General features: G+C 15.3%; 4 protein-coding genes across 4 annotated transcripts, besides 50 other annotated features; all 4 read left to right on the forward strand. All coding sequences in view use genetic code 6, as the record gives it.

Moving 5' to 3' along the window:
* Nucleotides 1-71: 71 nt before the first annotated feature.
* Nucleotides 72-1,931, forward strand: IMG5_103530 (hypothetical protein; the record flags this gene model as incomplete). Its single annotated transcript, XM_004035147.1, has 4 exons — nucleotides 72-145; nucleotides 277-506; nucleotides 611-1,761; nucleotides 1,866-1,931. Coding segments are annotated over 4 exons (1,521 nt in total), but the record flags the coding sequence as incomplete, so codon positions are not given.
* Nucleotides 152-253: a microsatellite.
* Nucleotides 158-263: a microsatellite.
* Nucleotides 525-608: a microsatellite.
* Nucleotides 1,763-1,856: a microsatellite.
* Nucleotides 1,932-1,966: 35 nt separating the features above from the next.
* Nucleotides 1,967-2,003: a microsatellite.
* A 28-nt stretch (nucleotides 2,004-2,031) lies between these two features.
* Nucleotides 2,032-2,089: a microsatellite.
* Nucleotides 2,090-3,861: 1,772 nt separating this feature from the next.
* Nucleotides 3,862-3,905: a microsatellite.
* Nucleotides 3,874-3,916: a microsatellite.
* Nucleotides 3,917-5,388: 1,472 nt separating this feature from the next.
* Nucleotides 5,389-5,423: a microsatellite.
* A 326-nt stretch (nucleotides 5,424-5,749) lies between these two features.
* Nucleotides 5,750-5,791: a microsatellite.
* A 779-nt stretch (nucleotides 5,792-6,570) lies between these two features.
* Nucleotides 6,571-6,616: a microsatellite.
* Nucleotides 6,617-7,498: 882 nt separating this feature from the next.
* Nucleotides 7,499-7,553: a microsatellite.
* Nucleotides 7,500-7,554: a microsatellite.
* Nucleotides 7,555-7,636: 82 nt separating this feature from the next.
* On the forward strand, nucleotides 7,637-8,304 carry IMG5_103540 (hypothetical protein). Its single transcript, XM_004035148.1, has one exon. It carries the CDS (start codon nucleotides 7,787-7,789, stop codon nucleotides 8,276-8,278), a length of 492 nt encoding a protein of 163 aa, XP_004035196.1. The 5' UTR covers nucleotides 7,637-7,786; the 3' UTR covers nucleotides 8,279-8,304.
* Nucleotides 8,305-8,353: 49 nt separating this feature from the next.
* Nucleotides 8,354-8,433: a microsatellite.
* Nucleotides 8,354-8,444: a microsatellite.
* Nucleotides 8,356-8,444: a microsatellite.
* Nucleotides 8,362-8,433: a microsatellite.
* Nucleotides 8,363-8,426: a microsatellite.
* A 932-nt stretch (nucleotides 8,445-9,376) lies between the features above and the next one.
* Nucleotides 9,377-9,419: a microsatellite.
* Nucleotides 9,420-9,911: 492 nt separating this feature from the next.
* Nucleotides 9,912-9,960: a microsatellite.
* Nucleotides 9,961-10,169: 209 nt separating this feature from the next.
* Nucleotides 10,170-10,222: a microsatellite.
* Nucleotides 10,172-10,220: a microsatellite.
* Nucleotides 10,178-10,218: a microsatellite.
* A 7-nt stretch (nucleotides 10,223-10,229) lies between the features above and the next one.
* Nucleotides 10,230-10,283: a microsatellite.
* Nucleotides 10,235-10,282: a microsatellite.
* A 165-nt stretch (nucleotides 10,284-10,448) lies between the features above and the next one.
* IMG5_103550 (hypothetical protein) lies at nucleotides 10,449-11,553 on the forward strand (the record flags this gene model as incomplete). Its single annotated transcript, XM_004035149.1, has 3 exons — nucleotides 10,449-11,107; nucleotides 11,144-11,413; nucleotides 11,445-11,553. 3 exons carry the CDS (start codon nucleotides 10,449-10,451, stop codon nucleotides 11,551-11,553), a joined length of 1,038 nt encoding a protein of 345 aa, XP_004035197.1.
* An 11-nt stretch (nucleotides 11,554-11,564) lies between these two features.
* Nucleotides 11,565-11,589: a microsatellite.
* Nucleotides 11,585-11,639: a microsatellite.
* A 2,310-nt stretch (nucleotides 11,640-13,949) lies between these two features.
* Nucleotides 13,950-13,999: a microsatellite.
* A 691-nt stretch (nucleotides 14,000-14,690) lies between these two features.
* Nucleotides 14,691-14,732: a microsatellite.
* Nucleotides 14,694-14,734: a microsatellite.
* Nucleotides 14,735-15,334: 600 nt separating this feature from the next.
* Nucleotides 15,335-15,371: a microsatellite.
* Nucleotides 15,368-15,423: a microsatellite.
* Nucleotides 15,368-15,435: a microsatellite.
* A 77-nt stretch (nucleotides 15,436-15,512) lies between these two features.
* Nucleotides 15,513-15,547: a microsatellite.
* A 3-nt stretch (nucleotides 15,548-15,550) lies between these two features.
* Nucleotides 15,551-15,597: a microsatellite.
* Nucleotides 15,598-17,834: 2,237 nt separating this feature from the next.
* On the forward strand, nucleotides 17,835-20,059 carry IMG5_103560 (hypothetical protein; the record flags this gene model as incomplete). Its single annotated transcript, XM_004035150.1, has 2 exons — nucleotides 17,835-18,585; nucleotides 18,852-20,059. 2 exons carry the CDS (start codon nucleotides 17,835-17,837, stop codon nucleotides 20,057-20,059), a joined length of 1,959 nt encoding a protein of 652 aa, XP_004035198.1.
* Nucleotides 18,712-18,793: a microsatellite.
* Nucleotides 20,060-20,143: 84 nt separating the features above from the next.
* Nucleotides 20,144-20,203: a microsatellite.
* Nucleotides 20,204-21,064: 861 nt separating this feature from the next.
* Nucleotides 21,065-21,135: a microsatellite.
* Nucleotides 21,080-21,123: a microsatellite.
* Nucleotides 21,080-21,137: a microsatellite.
* Nucleotides 21,122-21,176: a microsatellite.
* Nucleotides 21,123-21,164: a microsatellite.
* Nucleotides 21,123-21,169: a microsatellite.
* A 642-nt stretch (nucleotides 21,177-21,818) lies between the features above and the next one.
* Nucleotides 21,819-21,910: a microsatellite.
* Nucleotides 21,911-21,923: 13 nt separating this feature from the next.
* Nucleotides 21,924-21,962: a microsatellite.
* Nucleotides 21,963-22,231: 269 nt separating this feature from the next.
* Nucleotides 22,232-22,283: a microsatellite.
* Nucleotides 22,284-22,573: 290 nt separating this feature from the next.
* Nucleotides 22,574-22,627: a microsatellite.
* Nucleotides 22,601-22,643: a microsatellite.
* Nucleotides 22,605-22,659: a microsatellite.
* Nucleotides 22,617-22,665: a microsatellite.
* Nucleotides 22,666-23,588: the final 923 nt, after the last annotated feature.

The following is a 23,588-nucleotide window of genomic DNA, read 5'->3' on the forward strand; positions in this document are numbered from 1 at the left end:
TATTTTGCTTTGGGGCAAGGTAAAGAAAATTTTTTATGGCGGATAGTGCAGGAATAATTAGGTAATATAATATGAAAAATGGAGAAATTATTAAATAAGTTAATGATTTTAAGGAAATTGATAATTCTGAATTTTCTAAAAAACAGTAAAAATATAAATATATATATAAATAAATAATTATATATATATATGTATATATATATATAATTAAAAATTTATATAAATATATTTATATGTATATATATATATATATTTATTAAATAAAATTTTATTTAGGTATCATATTTAAAAAAAAGAAAATAATGATGTTTCATGCATAATTTTTATACACGAAGAAAATTTACTTGTGGCAAGTTTTTTTGATTCTACTATTAGAATATATGATGAATCAGAAGCTGATTAATCTGAACTTGTTAAAGTATTAAGTGGAGGTCATTCTGATTCAGAAATCTTGGTTCTATCATATTCTTCTAAATAATATATATTAGCAAGTGGAGCTGCTAATGGTAATATTTTTTTTATCAATATTTATATATATATATATATATATAGATATATTTAATAATATATATATATATATATATATATATATATATATTTTATATATAAGGTACTATTGCTTTATGGGATTTTGAAAATGGAAAATTAGAGAATATATTAAAAGGCGATTAATCAGAAATTTTGCTTATTGAATTTTTAGATTCGTACCCATGTATTATGAGTAGTTCTATTAGTGGATTTGTATATATTTGGGGTTCAAAGAATTGTAATTAGAATTATAAATATAGATTAATAATATAGATTTAAAATTCACATTTTATAAATGGTATTGAGTAATTATATGGTGTTTATTCAAGTATTTGTATTAATTATGAAAATATTTAAAAAAGGGAAATTCCATAAGATGAGTTTTTGCCTTTAGATATGGAGAATTTCAATCCTATTATTAAAAGAAGTAAAGAGAAGAAAAATTCAAAAATCAAGATTTTTTATGACGAAAATAATAATAAAAAAGGTTCTTTTATTTTTTCTTCATAACTTAAAAATAAAAATATAAATAATAATAATATTGAAAGCCCAAAAAATGAGTAAACTGAAGATGATATTAAAGAAACAAAAGAATGTTTTGAAAAATATTGGGAAAATTTCAATTAGAAAAATAAATAATTTTAATGTCTGGTTTATGTTGGAGATTTCAAAGGAATTATTTAAATTTGGAATTTTACTGATATATTTTAAGCCAGAAAAATTTAACCTTTAATAGAAGAAAAAAAAAAACTTAATGTCCAAATTAGAAGAAAAGACCTCATTAATGTAACTAAAACAGCTCAAAATATGCTCATAATGTCTGAAAAGAAATAATTATAAAATTAATTCATAATTCATCCTATAAATACTATTCTTTTAAAAAGATGGGTAGGACATTAGGCTTGTATTAATAAATTAACGAAAATAAATGAACCTAAGTGTATTATTTCATGCTCTCATGATAAAAATGTCAAAATTTGGTCAATTTAAGGGGAATATTATTCAAAAATTAATATAAATTAATTTGATAAATAATAAAAATGGTATTTTCCATATAATTGGATTAATTAGAAAATGAATGATTTGGAATTAGTTTTTGATTCTTTGGAAATTATTGAAAATGATGTACTTAATTAAGGTTAAAAAGATAAAATAAGAATGAACTATTTAATGGGAAAGTATTTCGATTAAAATAATTATAATGATCTTGAAGTTAAACTTAATTAAGTTGATGTATATATTTATTATATAAATATATATATATATATATATATATATATATATATATATATATATATATATATATATATATATATATATATATATATTTGATATAGGAAATTAATTAATCTGAAGAAGAAATCACTTAATAACCAAATTATTACTATCAATAAAATTTAACTGTATAAGATAAAATTTAATAAATATATCAATAATTAGAAAAAGAAAAAGAAGAAGAAGAAAATAGAAAAAAATTCTTTTAATTATAAGAAAAATAATGGCTATAAAATAAAGATAAATTATAAAATATCAGATAATTTTATAATGTAGATAATTATAATAAACTTTTTCTTAAAAATGAAAATTTATAATAAAAAATGAATTAAATTTATTAACCTTTTGATTCAAATTTTAATTTAGAAAAAAAAAATGATAATAAAAAATCCAGATAATCTTTTTAAATAAAAAATTGTAAAATAATAAATATAATAATAATATTTAAATTTTTATATAATAATATATTTTTTTAAAAATAAAGTTAAAAATATATAGATAAATTCTACTTTAAATAAAAAAAAATAAAAATAGAAAAAAGATTATGAAAAATGTCTTGAAAAAAACCAAGAAAACAACTTAAACTTAAAATCATTAAATTGTAACTCTTTATTTTAAAATAAAAAAATAATCGATTTATCAAATCATAATTATTTAAAAAATAACGCTTTTGCTTCTAATTTAGTTAAGCATAATTTTTCATAGTAAAAAATTATATTTTTTGTTAATATTTTATTATTTTAATTAATTAGAAATTATCAGTATCTTAAAGATATTAAATATTAATAAGGAGAATATTAAAGATGTTATAGATAAGCATCTTAAAAATATGCATTAGAGTTTTCTTCTAAATCTCCTGTTATATTATTTGCTGATAATGAACTGTTACAATAATAGATGAAAAGTTTAAAACATCTTAATAAAAAATCATAAGAAGACTATGTTTTTTAATTAAATGATGATGATAATACTGAAAATTCCAAACACACAGAAGATTAATCATAAAAAATATAAAGTTTAAATACAGCTGAGTTAGTAAACAATAGTAGTGTTAACAAAAATGCATTATAAACAGAATTTTCAAGTTTTATATCAAAAGTTTAATAAAATTAAAATATTTAATAATGAATAAAGAATATAAAAATATATATATTATTTATTAATTTTATTTTAATAAAAAAAATATAAGATTGTGTATATATAAATTAATAAATAACTTTTTTTAAAAATTAAAAAAAAATTCATTTAAAATTATTAGTTTTATTATTATTACATTAATCTTTATATTATTATTTTTAATTAATATTTAATTCAATTCTACATTAAGGTGTGTTTAAAGTTGATTAATTATTATCTTCAAAACTTTTATCAATTTATTAAATATTATTTTAAACTTTATAACTATTAATACTGAAAGAATCTTTAGATTTTCTAAAAGGATTATTATTATCTAAAGAAGAACATGTAAATTATCCTTTATGTCTTAAATCTTGACAGTAAAATTAATACTAGAGGACTGTATTTAGTTAAGAACTCATATCTTCAAAACTCTATTTAATGTTTATTTTTTAAAAAATTAATTTTTACCGTTTTTATTTTGTTTTATTTTTTGTACCAAAAAACTAAAAGTGGAGCTAATAATAATACATAATAAGACATAAATCTGTAAAAAATAACTATAACTCCATCTATATATTAATTTAATTTATTTCCTTTTTCAAAAGGAATAAATGCACATGATTATATTTGATTATATAATAAATAAAAACTGCCTAATAAATAAAATATTTAGGCTATAACAGTCCATTTTATTAATCTCCTTTTATTTATTTTTTAAATTTATATGCTATTTTATAGAATACCATAAATTATTCATTTAATTTTAGTATATGGAGTTTTTCTCTATTCCTGATTGTGTTATATATTATATTCTTTTTTGAAGTATTTTTCCTTTTTTTTTTAAGGTTATAAATAATTATTAGTTTTTATTACCAAGATATATAAATATTATAGTAATTATTAAATTGCATATTCTTATATAACTTAAAATAGATTCTTTTTTTTATAAATTTAATATTTATTTTTTATATATTAATATTTATATAATATATATAACATTTGCAAAGAATTCTATCTTATTTATTTAAATTATAAACAAAATTTAATACTAAAGTAGACGTATAAAAAATTATAAGAAAAGCTAAAAATATATTTATATGAATCTTTCTAATTAAGCTTTATTTTTATTAGAATTTGAGAACTTTTAAACAAAAGTAATAAATTAAATATGAATAATAAATGTTTTAAAGCCAATATTATATAAAATAAAAATATTATTAATCTTTGAACAAAATCCATAATTAAAAAACTTTAATTGTTTTTTATTTAATTATAAAATTATTATATTATATAAAATAATACATAAACTCTATATTAACAATAAATAAAGCATTATTTATTTTTTAGAAAAAAATTTTTATTTATCAGAATATCTTAATATTATTTACTAAAGAAATAAAATCATGATAATAAAATTTGAAATTATAAACAAAAACTATCTTTATAATAAAAAATATAATTATTGTCCTTTTCTATTATATTTATAAATATTACATCAAACAATGTGGAAATAAAAATTCTTAAAAACACTATAATGTTAAATTAATTTATTTTTACATTTTGTTATTACTTTATTTTTATAAATTTTAAAATAATAAAAAGTAAAATTAAAATCAATAGTTTTTTAAAAAAACTAATTTAAAAAAAAAAAATAGATAAATAAATAAATATAATAATAAAATTATTTAATATATTATTTGTTTTTAGATTTTTTTTTTTAATTTATATATTTTTATACTTTATTATATATAAAAATTATAATTTTTATAAAAAATATTAGATTTTGACAAATGTTAATCTGTCTATATTAAAACTATAGTTTTTTTTATTATTAATCATACACAAATAATTAATTCATATCTATCTATTTATATAAAAATAAAAAAATACCAAAAATATGAAAACACTTTCCATATTCATATTATTAGCATTAATTACAATAAAAACATTATAAGATGATGAAAATTGTAAAATTTTATATTATATTATATTAAATTAAATTAATTTTTTTTAAAAAAATAGTGGAACGTAAAAAATTGTAAAACGAAATAGTATAAGAAGCAAGACTTAAATATTCAGTATGTATAGCAACTGCACGTTAGAAATTAGAGGCATATGGAAAATAATATACAAATATAATAGATTCAGCAAAAGAACCGAGAAAATCAAGATTGATAAATTATATACTAATTGATTATGTTGAGGAATGTTATGCTTATTTGGACTCAAATAATAATGTAAATTAAGTATTTTAATCTATTCAGGAAAAAAGATATAATCCATAAGATCATCCTGATATGTTTAAAACTTCTAATTTAAGCAATTACTAAGATCCTAAAAATCCTTATATTTTAGATGAACATATGGAAGATATTTTAAAATATGTAAAAATGCATGACGAATAAAAGAAAAAAATTAAGAAAGAGAATAATAAGAAAGAATAGAAAGATAAAAAAAAGCTGATGAAGAAAGATAAAAATAAATAGAAAGAGAAAAAAAATTAAGATAGGAAGATGAATTAAGAGCTAAGAAAAGAAAAGAAGCCAAAGCAGCTAAGAAAAAAAAAAAATTAAAGTTGATTTATGATTTTTTAATTTGTTTTTAGTTTATATGTAATATTAAATACTATTTTTTATATATTATAAATATGTTTTTTATTTTATTGATATATATAAATAAATTATTATATTATTAAAAATATAAAATTATAATTTAATTATTTTATATTTATTAAAAATAAAAAAGATTTTTTTTTATAATGCCAATTATACTTATATATATATTTTTATTTTTAAAATATAAATGACAAAAAAAAATTATTTTTATCTAAATAAAATAAAATTAAATAAAAAAATATTAGTATAAAATATTATATATAAAATTAAACATTACTTAAAAAAAAAAATTAAAAACATTTATGGGCTAAAAATAAAATTAAAGATCTTAAATTATATTTAATTAAAACAATAAAAAAAAATAATGTAAAATATTTAATATATCTATAATTTTATTAGAAGAAAAAATGATAATTTAAATATAATAAAAAAAGATATATAAAATTATTTTTATTCAGTATTAATTTTTAGAATATATAATTATACAAAAGAAAAAAGAATTTATATATAATAAAAATAAAAAATTATATATAGAAAAACAAAGTACTAAATAAAAATATGTTATAATAAATTAAAAAATATAAAAATAAATAAAAAAATTGTATATATAGTTTATTATAAATCTTTTTATAATTATATATTAAAATAAATTTATATATTAATATATTTATTTATTTAATATATATTTATATATTTTTTTAAATTATAATAATTATAATAATATATAATATACATGTAATTTTTTTTATAACTTAAAATATATTAAATAAAATAAAAATATAACCATATTTTCTTTACATATATTTTCAAAATATAATATAATTATGAGTAATAATTGTATCTATGATATTTATTTTTAAATTTAAATTATTCAATAAAATATTAATTTAAAACTTAGGTAATATATTATTCATAAATTATAAAATTCATATATAATTTTAAAATGATTTTAATACAAATTATTTATATATTTTATTAATTATTATCAATGTAGAAAATTCTCAATTATTTACAAAAAAAAATATATTTTTAAATATATATATATATATATAAATATATATATATATATATATATATATTTTCTTTTTTTATATGCTAATATATCGAAAATATCATTTTATTTATTTTTAAAAATTTATTTATAATGATTACTAAATCAGCATAAAAAAAAATATATAAAATAATTACATTTATTTATAATATAATTAATATATATTTTTTTTTTAAATATATTTACTCTAATTGATAGATATTAAATTTAAAAATATTAACAATTATGAATATAAATTATTAAAAATTTAAGGCCAAACCCTTTATCTATAAATACATATACTATTATCTAAATTTAAATAATTTATAGTTAAAAATAATATTTATCTTTAGTACTAAATAATTAAATAAAAATTTTATATTATTTGATTTTCAATTATTAATTTTTATTTTAGTAAAAATAAAATTTCAAGCAATAGGAAAAAAATTATTTTAAATTAATTAATTATTAAATATAAAATAAGTTTATTATTATTTATTATGATTATTATATAAATCTTAATATTTAATATAAAGGATTTTCATATTATATTATAAATTTAAGTTAATAATTTTTTATTAGTAAATTAATTTATAAATCATTATTTATAATAATAAATCATTTTTTTCTAGAAAATATAAAATTTAAAAAAATACAAGAAAAATAGAGATTAATTAATTATCAATATATTTTTAATTTTAAAAATCTTACAAATATAATAATATTAAATTATTTGACATAAGATGTTTATATTATATTAAAAAGCTATATAAAAATATTTTTATGAATAGAAACTTAAATACATTTTTTTTATATATAAAACTTTGATAAAACATTTATATATAATATAATTTTTTATTTATTTAAATTAAAATTAATAATATTTACATATAAAATATATACTAAAAAAATTATAAATAATAATTTATTTTAATATAATATATAAAAAAACTATAATTAATTATATATAATAAATATAATATAATATTTTACTAAATTAAAAAAAAATAAAAAATGGCATTCAATTCCTAAACATTAAGATCATCCGGATATTCATCCCACAACGGCTTAACTGATTTAGAAGGCGCTAAAGCTGTAGCCCGTAGACTATTTGACAATTACGACAAAGGTCGTAAAGGAAGACTTGACAATGTAGATTGTGTTCCAATGATAGTGGAAGCATACAAATCATTTAATTAATATTTTTCTCCTTCAAGTGATGATATTAAATCTTATCATAGAGTTTTAGATAGAAACGGAGACGGGATTGTTACTTATTAAGATAATAGAAGATCTTTGTATTAGATATCTATGTGGTGCATAATAATAGACTTAATAAATTTAAGATGGGCAAGAATTTGAGAAGGTAAAGAAAAGATTTAGATAGGAGAATGTTAAAAGGTCAGCTAAACCTGTTTATACACCCGACGTAGAAAAAAAATTAGATGTAGCTAGAAGACTCTTTAAAAGATACGATAGTGATGGAAGTGGGTATTTGAATGATAATGAAATTTCAGGATTGATAAAGGATACTTTTGCGGAAATGGGTATGAATAATTATACTCCTAATACTGAAGACGTTAGAATATGGCTTTAAATGGCAGATACTAATAATGATGGAACTGTTTCACTTGATGAATATGAAGAATTGGTAATTAGGGGACTTAAAAATGCAGGAATAAAAATTGAATAATAAAGAATAGTCTTTTGAAATTTGATTATTTATGTTTTTTTAAAAAATACATATATATTATTTGAGATTAAAGAAATTATATAAATATAACAATTATTTTATTTTTTTTATTTATTTTTGAATATTTTTTTTTTATTTTATTTATATTTTTTTATTTTAATTTTATTTTTATTATTTATATTTTTAAATAATAAAAATACATTATAATTATTTTATATTTAATAAATCAATTTTTTAATCAATTTTTATTTTTTTTTAAATTTAAATTAATTTAATATTTTTTTTAAATAAGAAAAAAAGATGTTTGAAAAATAAAAAATTATTTTTAGAAATTTATAGATTTAAATTATTATCTTCAGAATAATTATTCTATAAAATTAATATACTAAAATAATACATTGTTGTCGAATTTATTTATATTAATTTTAAATTTCATATTTAATATTTTATAAATACTATATTATAATGTTTTATATTGTTTTTTTTTATAAATAGTCGTTAAAATCACTATAATTAAGTATATATTAATTAGACAATTACACTTTTTTTGGTGTAAAATTTATCAATTAAATTTTAAAAAATACTTTTTAAATAATTTAAAGTGAATTTATATTTAAAAATAAGTTATCATTATTAATAAGTATATTTAATAATTACTATTTTTTAAAAAAGAAAAATAAAATTTATAGAAAATTATGAATAAATTTATATACACCTTTTTAAAAAAAAACTGTATAATAAACATTTACATTTATCTAATAGATTATTTAATTTTAATTAATAGTTAAGTGTGATAAATTACTAAAATAATAAGCTATATTGAAGAAAAAATAAATTTTAATTGATATTAACTAATTTTAAAATAAGATTTTTAATAATATTATTTTTAAAAATGGATTTAATAACATTAAATTTGAATATTGACCTTGGCTTTTTCAAGATATAAATTCTAATTGATAATAATAATAGAATATTAAATTAATAATTTTTTCTAATGAAATAATATATAATATAATGTCAAAATATATATAAAAATCATGTTAAAAATACAATAAAATATTTTATATAATATATAATTAATATAATAATTTATTTTAAAATAGAAAAATATTAAATAAAAATAATAATATTTTTTAAAAAAATAAAAAATATTTATTTATATATTCATAATAATAAAGAAAAATAAAAAAATCTATTAATATTATTTTAAGAAACCCATAATTTTGGTTTTTATAATATCATATATAAATATTTATCAAATTTGCATTTTAGTATTTCTTTTAACCTCGCGTCAGGGGCAATATAGCAGCAAGTGACGGTTAACTGATGCGCTATGATTGCTAATTGAAAACTACTTCAATATGTGGAAACGACTCAATGAGTCGGGTCCCAATTTCTGGAAGGCATTATTGCCTACTCACACCCTTAATTAATTAAACAAATTTTTTTTTTTTTTATATTTTTAAAATTAATATAATATAAATATTAATTGAATTTTTATTTTATTAACTCAAATTATATATATTTTATTTGAAATATATTTGTATGTATAACAAATTGTTCATTTAATATTTTTTTCTATTAATAATAATTATTTTATTTTGTTTTCAAGGAAGAATATTTTTAATAAAATTATGATGTTTAATTTTATTTTAAAAAAAAATTAAATCAGAATTAAAAAAAGATAAATAAAATTTAAATAATATTAAGTATTAATGATACTATTTAAATTATAAAATATTTAAGCGAAAAAATTAAATAATAAAGATTGTAGAAAAAATAAATATTTATATTTTCATACAATATAAAAATTATTAAATTTTTAAAGATGTATGTATTTTATAAATAGGTGATTATAATATATAATAAGATTAATAATATTTACACAAAATTAATACTAAATATAACATAAAATAAAAAAATATAATTATTATATAAAAATATATATTAAATAAAAAAAATGGCAAAAATATAATATATATGTTATATATATATATTATATATATATATATATCTATATATAATTTTTTTTTTTTTTTTAATAAAATCAATAATTCTATAATTTATTTTTCTTTATTATTTTATATTTTATTTATATCATATAACATAAAATACATACTATCTCATTTTTTTCCAAAAATAAATAAAATATTTACATAAGAAAATTATACTTCTTTTCAAAATAATTATGCTTTAAAAATAAATAAGATCCACCTTAATAAGAGGTGGAACAAGTAAAGGTTTATTTTTTTTAGAATCAGACCTCCCCAAATGTCCCTAAGAGAGAAACCACATATTTTTAAGAAGTTTAGGATCTCCTGACCCATATAAAAACCAAATCGATGGTATTGGCGGCGCCACATCATCAACAAGCAAAATAATAATAGTTAACAAATCATAATATAAAGGAATTGATTTTGAATATACATTTGGATAAGTATCAATTAATAAAAATCAAATAGATTTTAGTGGAAACTGTGGTAATTTATCATCTGCTGTTCCTTTATTTGCAGTACATTCAGGTTTAGTTTAGGAAAAAAACCTATATAAAATGTATTAGAAAGCCATAGATTAATGCATAGAAGCGTAAATTGAAGATTTTAAAGATTATACCTATTTCATTGATGGGGTAGCTTTTGGAGGTCTTAAAGTAGGACTGAAATTCCTTAAACCAGGAAAAAGTATGTGTAAGGAAATTTTTCCGAGTGGAAATTTAATTGATTTTATTGATGGAGTTTAGGTTACTTTGGTTGATTCTGGAATTCCTTCTGTTTTTGTAAAAAATTCTGATTTGAATATTTTTGCTGGAGAAAATAAAAATTTTTTAAATAGTTAAGAAAGTTTAAAGTAAATTTTTTTTTTTTTTTAATTTTTTTAAAAAAGGTAAAAATTAGAAAATATTAGATGCTAAGCTAGTGTTTTAATGGGAATTACTTAAAATATAGAAAGTGCTAAATTAAAATAAACTTATCCAAAAATTTGTGTGGTTTCAGATTCTATAGATTATATAGATTCTGCTGGAAGGGATATTAAAAAAGAAAATATTGATGTTTTAGCTAGGTATTTGTCTATGGGAGATTTTCATCATGCGATTCCTATTACTGGGGCTGTGGCTTTAACTACTTGTTTATAATTTAAAGATACGGTTTGTGGGTAAGTTTTTAGGAAATAAAATAATTAAAAGAGTATTATTAGGATAGGACATGGGTCAGGGATTATTGAAACTAAAGGAGAAATTTAAAATAATGATATTTAATATGTTATGCTTTTTAGAAGTTGTCGTATTATTATGAGTGGGATTGTTTATAACTTCGTATAACTTCGTATAATATATATATATATATATATATATATTTATATATATATATTTATACATATACTATTTAATTTAATAAATATATACTTACTATGATTTTTTTTATATATTATTAAATATCTAAAAAAATAATTAAATAATATAAAATTTTAATTTATTTAAACATAAATATATTTTTATCTATTTTTTAAAATAAAATAAAAATAAAAATAAAAATCATAATAAATTATCATAAATTAATCTTATTTATTTTTAAAACAATACTTCTTTAATTTTATTATTATCTTGTTCATTTACTTATAATTAATGCAAATAAATTTACTTTTTTATTTTAAATAAAATTAATAATATGAATAACAAAATATTTTACTTTACAAAAAGGAGCTATTTTAAGCATTTACAAAGTCCTATTTTTAACCCTATTATTTTCGAATTACATCGAAAAAATATTATACAATTAAAGAAATAAAATTTGGTTAAAATAATCACTAGTAGATTCTATTCCAATATTCTATTACCTAAACTTGTTTAAAAGTTAAATTTATTTATCAATTAAATTCGAATCTTTTAGCCCTTCATTAAAATAATATCTAATTAATTAACCTAAGACTTCTTTAAAAGATAGATTTTAATCTATTTCTGTAAATAAAATTAATATCCAATATGAATAAAACAAACTTTTTTGTTAAAGAACTTCTTTTAAACGTTAAAGTCTTTCAATCCTGATATTTTCCTATCGATTCGCTATAATTAATTCTATAATAGCCACACTAAAAAAGGGAAACTTTTACAAAACATGTTTATATAATATAATTTTTTATTGATTTAATTATGATTGGTTAGTGTTTATTTTTAAACTTTGAATTCTTTAAATATTCATATATAATAATTGCATTTCGTTTTAATATTTTCGGATTAATTTTAAATATACTTCTGAGTCATCGTATAGTTTTATTTTTTCATTATTTACTTATTCAATTAAATCAAAATATTCCTAATATTCGTTATTAAACTCTTATTAGTATATAAAAGATGATAGTATTAAAAAAAAGGTATAAATTGATTTCTTTGATAAAGGAAAGACTTTAAAAGTTTTATTTTTTAGTTTTGGAATTAAAGAATTATTTAATTTTTTTCTTTCGTTTACAATTTATTATTAAAGTTCTCGTTTTATTTATAAAATAAAATTATTTAAATTTTCGAAAGGTATTAATTTTTGGAACACTTTTTTTAATAAATCATTTTTTTCCGAAAAATAACTCTTTCTTATATAAAAAATACTCCAAAAATAAAGCACAATAAGCTTATTTTTACATTTATTATGTTTATTTTAAGTAAAAAACGTATATATATTATCAAATATTTTTTCTATATTTTCTATATTTTGATCTTTCTCGAATTCTATTTCGGCGAAAATAATCCATAAACTTAAATAATTTTAGTTTTTTTACAAAATATTTTTTATTTTATTTTTAGTTTCTTTTTCACTATTTATATTATTAGTAGATTTATTTAGATAAAAAAGTCCTTCTATCCACATTATATAGATTAAAATACTTTCTTTATTTAGTTTTTCTTATAATTAATATAAAAGTCTTCTTATATATTCTATTTATTAAAACTTCTTCTCTTTATTTTAGAAGAAATATGCTTCTTCTTTCATATCGAAAAATTTGTTTAGTAAATCTAATCTATCACAATCACAATATTGGTAACTATTTTCATATTAATTTTAATAGTTTTATATATTCATTAGCATTTCTCGATTCTTTTAATAATAAAAATTAGAAAATGCCTTATTTTCGCTACTTATGAATATATTATCATTTACTGGAGGTAAACCAAGTCCTTCTAACATTATATTTATCAAGCTTATTTAAGATTCTTATTCATTAAAAATCACTAAAAATTTACTTATGTCTTCAAAAAGAACTATAGAGTCGCTTGTATATTAGATATATTTTTAATCATGATTAGTGTTTGCTGATCTCCATATTTCATCATTTAATTTTTATTCGATTTCTATCCAGTTTGTTTTATCCATTTGTGTTAATTTATTATTTATATTATTGTAATTTCCTATAAATGATTCATTTTATATATTATATTAAATTTAATTATTTTCTACACTATTTTTAATTTTTATATATAGCAAAAAAAAAAATTTATAATTTATTTACTAATATTGCCATCCGCAATTTGATAATAATTCCCCTGTTTTATAATAAGAATATTTTTCCCAGAAATTTTTAAATTCATTAATTCTTTGAATAGGGCTAATTCCGAATTTATATTATTATGGGCAAAAGATATTTAATTCAATTAAACCTTAAATTATTCCAAAACTTCTTTCATTGAAACCCATCTAAAAGTAAAATATAAATAAATTATTAAAAATATATATATAAATATTTAAAAATATAGTAATATATAGTATATTATAAATTTTAATTTTTTTAAAAAAAATAATAGTACTTATTATTCTATAAAACAAATATTTCTAATTATTAAAAGTAGAATTTTTTTATAAACTAAAATATCTTGTACACTTTTACTTTCATTTAATTTTTAATTAATTTATTAGATTAATTAAGATGTAGATTCTCTAAAAAAAGTTGCCTATTTTGTTTTAAAAAAATTATATATAAATATTATTTAAATATAAAAAAAGGATAAACAGAAAATTTAGGTAAACTAGAATATCTGAAATTCAAAAAATTATCCCATAAAAGTAGATTTGATATATTTTTGGAAATATATTCCATATATTTACCATCAATTACTTTGTATATGTCATCAGTAGTAATAGTATCTTAAAGTACTCTCAAATAGCACAAAATTAGGATAATATTATTTTATAAATCTTAGTTTTATAAAGCTTTTTCTATTATACTTAATTTTTTTTCTTATAAAGTCTATAAAGAGAAATTATTTTATAAACTTTTAGCATTCCTATCTTATAAATTAATGTAATCAATCCATACAAAAGGATCGTTTGGATACTCTTTAACCTTTTAGTTAAATTCTTTATTTTATATAAATAATTCCATTTCTTCATTATTCAATTAATTAATATCAATTTTTAAATCTTAAAAATCATTATCACTATTAAGAATATATATATATATATACATATTTATATATATTTATATATATTTCTTTATTTACTTATTTTATTTATTTATATTGTTTTTAGCTTTAATATTGTTTAATTTTTAAGTTTTTATTTATTCTATCTAATTATTTTAGTATAATTATTTATTTTCTTCAAACGGAACAAAATCACAATCGGTATTTAAATCATTTATTTTTTTCAATTAAAAATATGTATTATTATCTTCATTATAGTCTATATAATAATACCTTTTATTTTAAGCATTTTCTTTTTTTAATTTAATTAATAATTACTAGTAAATCCTATATCTTTATTTAAATCATCAAATAATCCTGCAGTTTACTAATTTTAAATAAAACCTAAAACAATAGGACTATTATTGTATATTTACATATAAATATTATATATATATATTTTTTTTTATATTACAAATTTATTAATCTATAATATGGTACTTCACTTTATAAATATCTTCTAAATTTTAAAATATTTTAATCTCCTAAATCTATAATTGATAAAGGGATGCATTTTTAATTAATTTTATATTTATAAAGAAATTTCTTTTACAAATTTGGATTTTTATAATATTCTTTTTTTATATCAAAATATAAATCTAGTTCTTCTTGGTTTACAGGGATTGAAATTATATTTTTTTCATTTTTTTATATTTTTTACATTTTATCTTTCTTTTGTTTTTTTTTTTTTGTTTTTCTTTTTTTATTATTTTCTTTTATTTCTTTTGTTCCTCATCACTACTACTTGAAGACATAAAATCTATTGCATAACGTTTAGGTTGATATTTTTGGAAATATGAAGGTTGTTTTTATATTTCTTATTACTTTTGTATTTCTTATTATTGTTTTTTTAATTCCTCTTGTTATTTTATTTGTTCCTTCTGTTATTTTTCTTGTTCTTTTTATTCTTAAATTATTACTTTTTTTGGTTTGAATGAAAATCCTTTTTTTAAATTCTCTATATAATCGTTTTCCATTAATTTTTTTTTTAATATTTGGAAAAAAAATAAAAAATACAAATTTTATTTAAATAAGAATTTATAATATTTATTTTTCTAATTTGTATTTTTTTTAGATAAATTAAAATTTTTCAGGTAAACTAATCAAAATATTACTTCGATAAAAATAATTCAACTACGCATATTTATATATAAAGAATAATAATATATAAGCAATTTATTTATAGAAATATATTAAAATTATATCTTGTAAATAATATTCTTAAAAATTACATATGGAAAAAAAAATATATATATAATTTATAATGACTCTTATTTTATCTATAAATAAAGTAAATAGAATATAATAAAATTATTAATTTAAAATTTTAAATCATATATTTTTAATAAAATATATTACTTTTTAATGTTATTTTACTATTGTTTCTATTTTTTAAAAAAAACATAATAAAGAAAAAAAAAAAAATATGGCCTTTTTTAATTGATTTTTTTTAAAAAAATAGATTAAAAAAAAAATTGGTAAAAAGTAATATTTTAAATTTTAATAATGAGATATTTATATATTTTAATCTTTAAACTTCATAAGCAATACTCGGGTTCAATCATTATATTATTTTAATTTAATAATTATTAAAAAATACGAATTAAATAAATTAATTAATTATTTTTTTGTTAATATAAATAAAAAAAATTATAAATCGTTAATTCATATTAAATTACATATTTAAAAAAATTTATTAATCTTCATTATGTTTAACAGATTTTTTATAAATTTTTAAATATCAATATAAAACTGTATATTTTTAATTAAAGTCTGTATAAATTATATGAAAATATATGTAAAATATAAATTTACAATTTTTTTATATTCGAATAAAATTTTATTGATTGATATCAATATTTAAATATAAATAGATTTTAAACTATTAATTTCTATTATATTCATATTTTTACTAAATTAAGTTTATATATTTAAAACTTTAAAATAAAAATATATAAATAAACTACTTATCTATCATAAATAAAATTAGAATAATATCTAATATATAAATATATAATACATAAATTACATATATAATTAATTATTATTTAATTTAAGTTTCTTTAAAAATAAAAATATTTAATTTTTTGATTATTTAAGAAAGCAATTTTATTTTTTTGATTTTCACTCTTTTAATTAATATATCATTTAGATTTTTAAAATTTTTTAAAAAATTTAAAAATATAAAAAAATAATTATATTTATTAAAAAATAAGATAAAAACAATATAAAAAAAAAATTCCTTAAATTTTAATAAACACAAATAAATAAAATGTCAGAAAATAGTTTAATTGTTTAATATTACTAAAGAGTTAATTAATTTAAAAAATACAAAATTTAAATAATTTATTTAATAAAAAAAAACAAAGATTGGCATAAAAAATATCAAAAACAATAAATATTTAAGCCATTATTATTCTTTTGATAAGCAAGCAAACTAATTAATCAATAAAAAAGTATCTCTTTCTGGTACTCACCCTTTTTTAAAATCTAATACTTCAATCCAAGACACTGATTCATCAGAAGAATTTATGATAATTTAACCTTAAAATAAAGTAAAATAAAATATATATTAAAATAACTATTAAAAAAGGATTATACAGGACCTTTAATATCTGGTTCTTAAATATTAATAAGAAACACGTACTATTTTACAATAAAAAGTAAAATATAAATTATATATATAAATAAAGATAGGGATATTACTTAATATGTTTACAAAATGGCGAAGTAAAAATGGAAAAACCTGAATTCGATGAGAATTTCTAAGATGGTATAACTTTCAAGTCTGCAAAATGGTCAATATATAACCCAGATTCTTTAAATTCAAAAACTTAATTAAATATTCACGACGAAATAGTTTTAAAATCTCCATATGGAAATTATTTAATATGCGAAACTACCCAATAACCCACTACAACTACTAATAATACTCAAATCCTCTAAACGACATTAAAAATAAGCGCTAATGGGCCCAGTATATCCCCTGAATCAACTTGGAAATTCACCAAAAGCAATTATCCATATATCCCCTAATGGTGTGAACCTTACTTATTTTCCCAATAATTTATATAAAATTAATAAATTTAAGAAAAGAAAAAAACTATAGAAGTAAAAAATTTAGGTTCTATGACTCCTTAATTACAAGAAGTTTATTTAATTGAAGATTTATTATTTGTAATGACTGGAATTGAAGGAAATTATATCAAAAAAAAATATGATTAATTATAAAAACCTCCCTATATTTATTGTATAGAACCTTATTTAGAATAAACTAGTTGTGAGCCTTCATTTAAATAATTAGTTAATAAAATATTAGAAATATGTATTTAATATGATTAAATTATGTATTTTTCAGAAACTCATAGTTCTTTTGAATATGGTACAGTTTGTTAAGCTTTTTGTGCATGTATTAATATTCTTTTAAGAGAATATGTACTAATGGTGAATTAATTAGATGGAGAATTTCAAAAAGGACAATTAAGTTTATAAAAGTTATGGTTTTATATACAACCGTCAATGAAAATAATGGAAGGAATATTTAAAATGTGTCAAATATGTGAAAATGCAAAAGGAGGGGAACTCTTATCTAAACTTTTTGGTTTATTAAAAAGTTAAAGTGATAAATAAATAGTAGATATTTATTATTTTGTTCTTTAGAAAAGTTTTGGACCTTTTGCAGAAATTTTATCTTATTGGATATATTCAGGAAAGATTAAAGATCAATATTAAGAATTTTTCATTTAGGAAAATTTCTAAGTTTAAAAAAATATGATTTCAAAAAATTATAAAGATAATTATTGGGAAAAAAAATTTGTACTTCTAGAGAAATATTAGCCTATTTTTTTATAAGATTAAATATAATTTATTTATAAAACAGGTTTTTAAATATAAATATATTTAAAAATATTTAATGATATATATAATTTAATAGTAAAATAAATAAATATATAAAATATATTCTAATATTACTAAAATTAATGATTATTTAATAAAAAATAATTAAATATATAATTATATATAATATATAACAATATAAATAAATATATTATAAATTATATTTTTATATATTTATATATATATATATAATTTTTAATTAATTTAAAATTGTATTTTTCATAAAATTTTATATTTATTATATTATAGGTAAATATTTAAATGTATTAAGTGAATATTAGGGTAAAATAATCAATAATTAAAATGAAATGGATTTATTATTAAATTACGAATAATATATATAAATATCAGATTTTTCTTCACCAATAATGAAAGCTTATAAATATGCAAATCAATAAATAATGAAGTAAAAAAATATTTTCTTATCTTTATTATATAAATTTAGTTTAATAATAGTTGAATAAGATTTTCCTAAAAGACTCTAATCTTTAAAAAACTATTTCTTTTTAGAAAAAGGCGACTTTTTTGTTCATTTAATAGATAGTTGTGAAGAAGAACTTTAAAAACCTGCCTAACTTTTATCTAAAGAAAAACTGGAAAGTTTACTTGAAATGTCTATAAGGACATCAAGCTTATCTTCTGATATATTTTTAGAGGATCTTACTTATGATATAAGTTAATATACATTAAGTGAATAATTATTTGCTTATTAGAATATATAGAAAACTTATTCTGATACTAATTCATCTTTATAATAATAATAATAGGAAAAATTTAAAATGTATATACCAGCTAGAGATTCGAAAGGTATTGAATTATTTAGTTTAGATTATAATGTAAAATGGCCTTTAAATTTAATTTTAAACAGAAAAACTTTGACTAAATATTAATTATTATTCAGACATTTATTTTAGTTTAAAATTGTTGAAAGAAATTTGTGTAAAACATGGATTTTTATATAATCTGCTAAAGAACTTAATTTAATTAATTTTTTTAAAAAAAGCTATTATTTATTATCCAGAATGCTCCATTTTGTAAAAAATTTCGTTTATTATATATGTTTTGAGGTTATAGAATAGAAATGGACAAAATTTATTAATAATATAAAAAATGTTTCAGAATTTGATGATATTTTAATACTACATGAGACTTTTTTAGATTAATGTTTAAAAGAAAGTGTACTTTTAGACCAAAATATAGTAAAAACTTTGTAGAAAATAAATTAAACATGTAGTCTATTTTCACTTTCAATTTAAAAATATATAGATAATCTCAAAATTGATTAAAAATAAAATAATAATTTTAATAATTTTATGATTGATGAAAAACTCAATTATATTTAAACTAGGAAATAAATTATTAATGTAATTATTAATTTATTTTTATAAAAAATTAATATTTTTATAATTATATATAATATATAAAGTAAAACAGAAAAAATATTACAAAAATTATGAATGAAAAAGAATTTAATGAAAGTGTTGGAAAATATGAGATAAATTTTGACTCTTAATTAAAAGAATTTATTAATTAAATTAATAATATGTATATATATATATATATATATATATATATATATATAAATATATAAATATATATATTTGTATGTTTTATTAACATATTTTTATTAAAAAAAAAGGATTTCTAAATATGATACTTATTTAATAAACCTTATTTAAAGACTAGGTTTTGATGGATATTATAATTAAAATTAAGTTAATACTAAATAAAATAATAACATATGTTATTCATTTAAAACTATTTATTGAATAATTTAAATATATTTTTAATATAAAATTTTGTTGAATATATTTATTATATATTAATAAACTTTGAAAATTATATATTAAAAAAGTATTATTTAAATATTTTAATTTATTTTAAAGTAATTAAAAAAACTTTATTTAGTCTATAATTATTATTTTTCTTTTTTTATTTTTCATGAAAAATAATATAAAAAGATTAAAATCATACTAAATTAAATATAATCTTAAACATATAAATATACACAATAAAAACTTCATAATAAGAAAAATTTTATATATTTTAAGACACAAAATATTATATTTTGTACTATTAAAAATAAAGAGGAAATATTTAATTTCCGGTTTATACTTCAAAAGTGAATATAAAAGATAAAAAATAATGTGCAAAATTTTAAGAGGCTTAATAATATACTTTTTTGATTTTTTTAATTTTCGATTCTTATATAAGCATTATAGATAAATATTATTTATTTTGTTAATAAAATCTTATTTATTAAAAAAATATTAAAAATAAAACAAAATATGTAAATATTATATAATTCCTTAATTTATATAAAAATTTATTTTTTAATTTATATTTAAATAGATACTAAAATTAATTATAATTGATGATGATATATTTATTATTATATAAATCTTTATTGATTAATTAAATTAAAAATATTAATAAAAATATATGTTTTTTTTTTAAATATTATAAGATATATAAATAAAAATACATATTATAAAAAAAAAAATATATATTAAAGAAAAAATATTTATATATATATATTTAAATATATATTTATATATATATAATATTTAATATTAAATTTTGAAAAAAATCACATTTATAAATTTATTTTTCTTATTATTCATTACATAAAATTAAGATATATACTATTTTTTAAATCAATTTGCTTACTATAAATAGCTTTAGATATTGTATTTATTAATATGTTTCTATTTGTATTTAATATTTTATATATAATTAGCATCTTATATTTTCCTATATTCATATATTTTATGCCTAAATATGTAAATCTATAAATCAAAAATTAATTTAAATGCAAAATATATGTGAATTAAATAAAAAAAAAATTATAGCGATTTTAGAATATTTGCATGTTCAAAAATCACATATTTTTAAAAACTATTATGTTAAAAAGAAAATAGAATAAGTTAATAAATTTTATAATTCAATATATATAAATATTTACTCTTGAATTTTAATTAATTACATGTCTAATGATATAGTATCAAAAAAAAAAAAAGCATTTATAATACAATTTAAAATTATGTAAATATTTACAAAAAATAAAAAAAATGCCTTAAAATAAATTTAAAAAGATTATATTAATATTATGTTTTAATTCAAATATATAAATTAAAAAGAAAAAAAATTATTAACATTATATAAAATTCTCAATTATGAAATAAAAAGGAAAAACAAAAAAAAATTATTATAGTTTAAAAATTAAATTGAGATTAAATAAAATATAAATAAAAAAAATTAACTAATTAAAAAATATAAATATAAAATTTAATTGAAAAAATAAAAAAAGAAATCATAAATTATATATTATTATATTATATATATAAATATATTATATATTTAATTTAATATTATTTTAATTATTTTTTATCATTTATATATTTTAATAAAATAAATATATATATATGTACCAAAATATTTTTTTTAATATATCAAAATTTTATATTTTTAAATATTATTAAAAATAATTTTTTATAAACTATTGATAAATATATGTATTTTTATAATATTTTATTTATATATAAATTTTAAATATTAAAATATTTAATTCATTAATTTATTTTTTATTAAATATTAATTTAGATTTTATATTTATATAAACTATATATTAAAAATTATTTTTATAAAAATATTTTTTAAAATATATATTAAAAAAAATATATTAAATTTATTATTTTATAATTTATTTTAATAAATATATTGATATTTTTTTTTTTTATAATTATTAATAAAAATTATAATAATTATATCTTAATAAAAATATAGATTATATTCAAATAATTTTATTTTATTACATTTATTTATTTTTAATATATATTTTTTATTTTTTATTTGAAAATCTTTTATTTATAATTTTATTAAATTCATGAATTATTTAAGATTTTAAATATCTATTAAACTAAAAATAATTTAATAAAATATATATGTAAATAGCAAAATGTAAAAAATAAATATATATATGTATATATGTATATATATATATATATATATTTTTTTATATATATTTATTTATGTTTATATTTTTTTAATTATATTTAATTTAATAAATAACAAATTTATAAATTTCAAATATCATTTTATTTCAATATGGATCATTTCTTTCATAAATACTTTTTCCTTAATTTTTTGAAGAACAACATAAAAAGAAGCTTAGAATAGTATTCAATAGTAAATATGCTCCAACTCCTATAGATACTGCATATACAGGTGTTCCATATTTATCAATTATAATTTCTATTTATTCTTTACAGCCGTATTTTGGTTCTTTATTTCCAACTTTACTAAAATAGTATACTTTTTATTTATTACATATTCCACTGCAACTTAAATTTGTTTCCATAATTTACAACCATTTAGCTTATTTATCATATTCTTTATCAAAACCCTAACAATTTTATATATTTTAAGGTAATTTTTAATCCGAAGTACTATATCCAGCTGAAATAAAGTTCGCTTAAGCCCAATGTTAGCTACTAGAAGGTATATAACATATGCAAGCGTTCGTACATAATATATTAGAAGCATAAGAGTAAGCTTCTTCTGCTTTTTTAATAAAACTCTCAATTTTATTATTATCACTTTAACAATCATAATTTTAAATATTTTAATAAAATTTTAATTTCAAAGCCAAAGTGCCAAAACCGACACCTAAAAATATTAATGAAACAATAATATAAGAAAGAGTAAACATAAAAGAACAGCATTTAGTTTTTTTAGTAGCTGAAAATATACCAAAAATTCCATTGAATAATAATAATATACCAATTGGTACTAATAAAGCACCAAATATTATTGAATCATTTAAATCAGAGTTTTAAAATAATTTAATAGTCAAAACTAAAAGATAAATTCCAAATATTAATATTGATATTGCAATTAATAAATTTATTATTGATGTTGCTTATAAATATTTTTATACACAAGAATAATTATTCTTTTACATTTTTTTTTTATTTTTTTTTTTAA

Source organism: Ichthyophthirius multifiliis, assembly GCF_000220395.1.
Source record: "Ichthyophthirius multifiliis unplaced genomic scaffold scaff_1120509250860, whole genome shotgun sequence".
Lineage (NCBI taxonomy): Eukaryota > Ciliophora > Oligohymenophorea > Hymenostomatida > Ichthyophthirius > Ichthyophthirius multifiliis.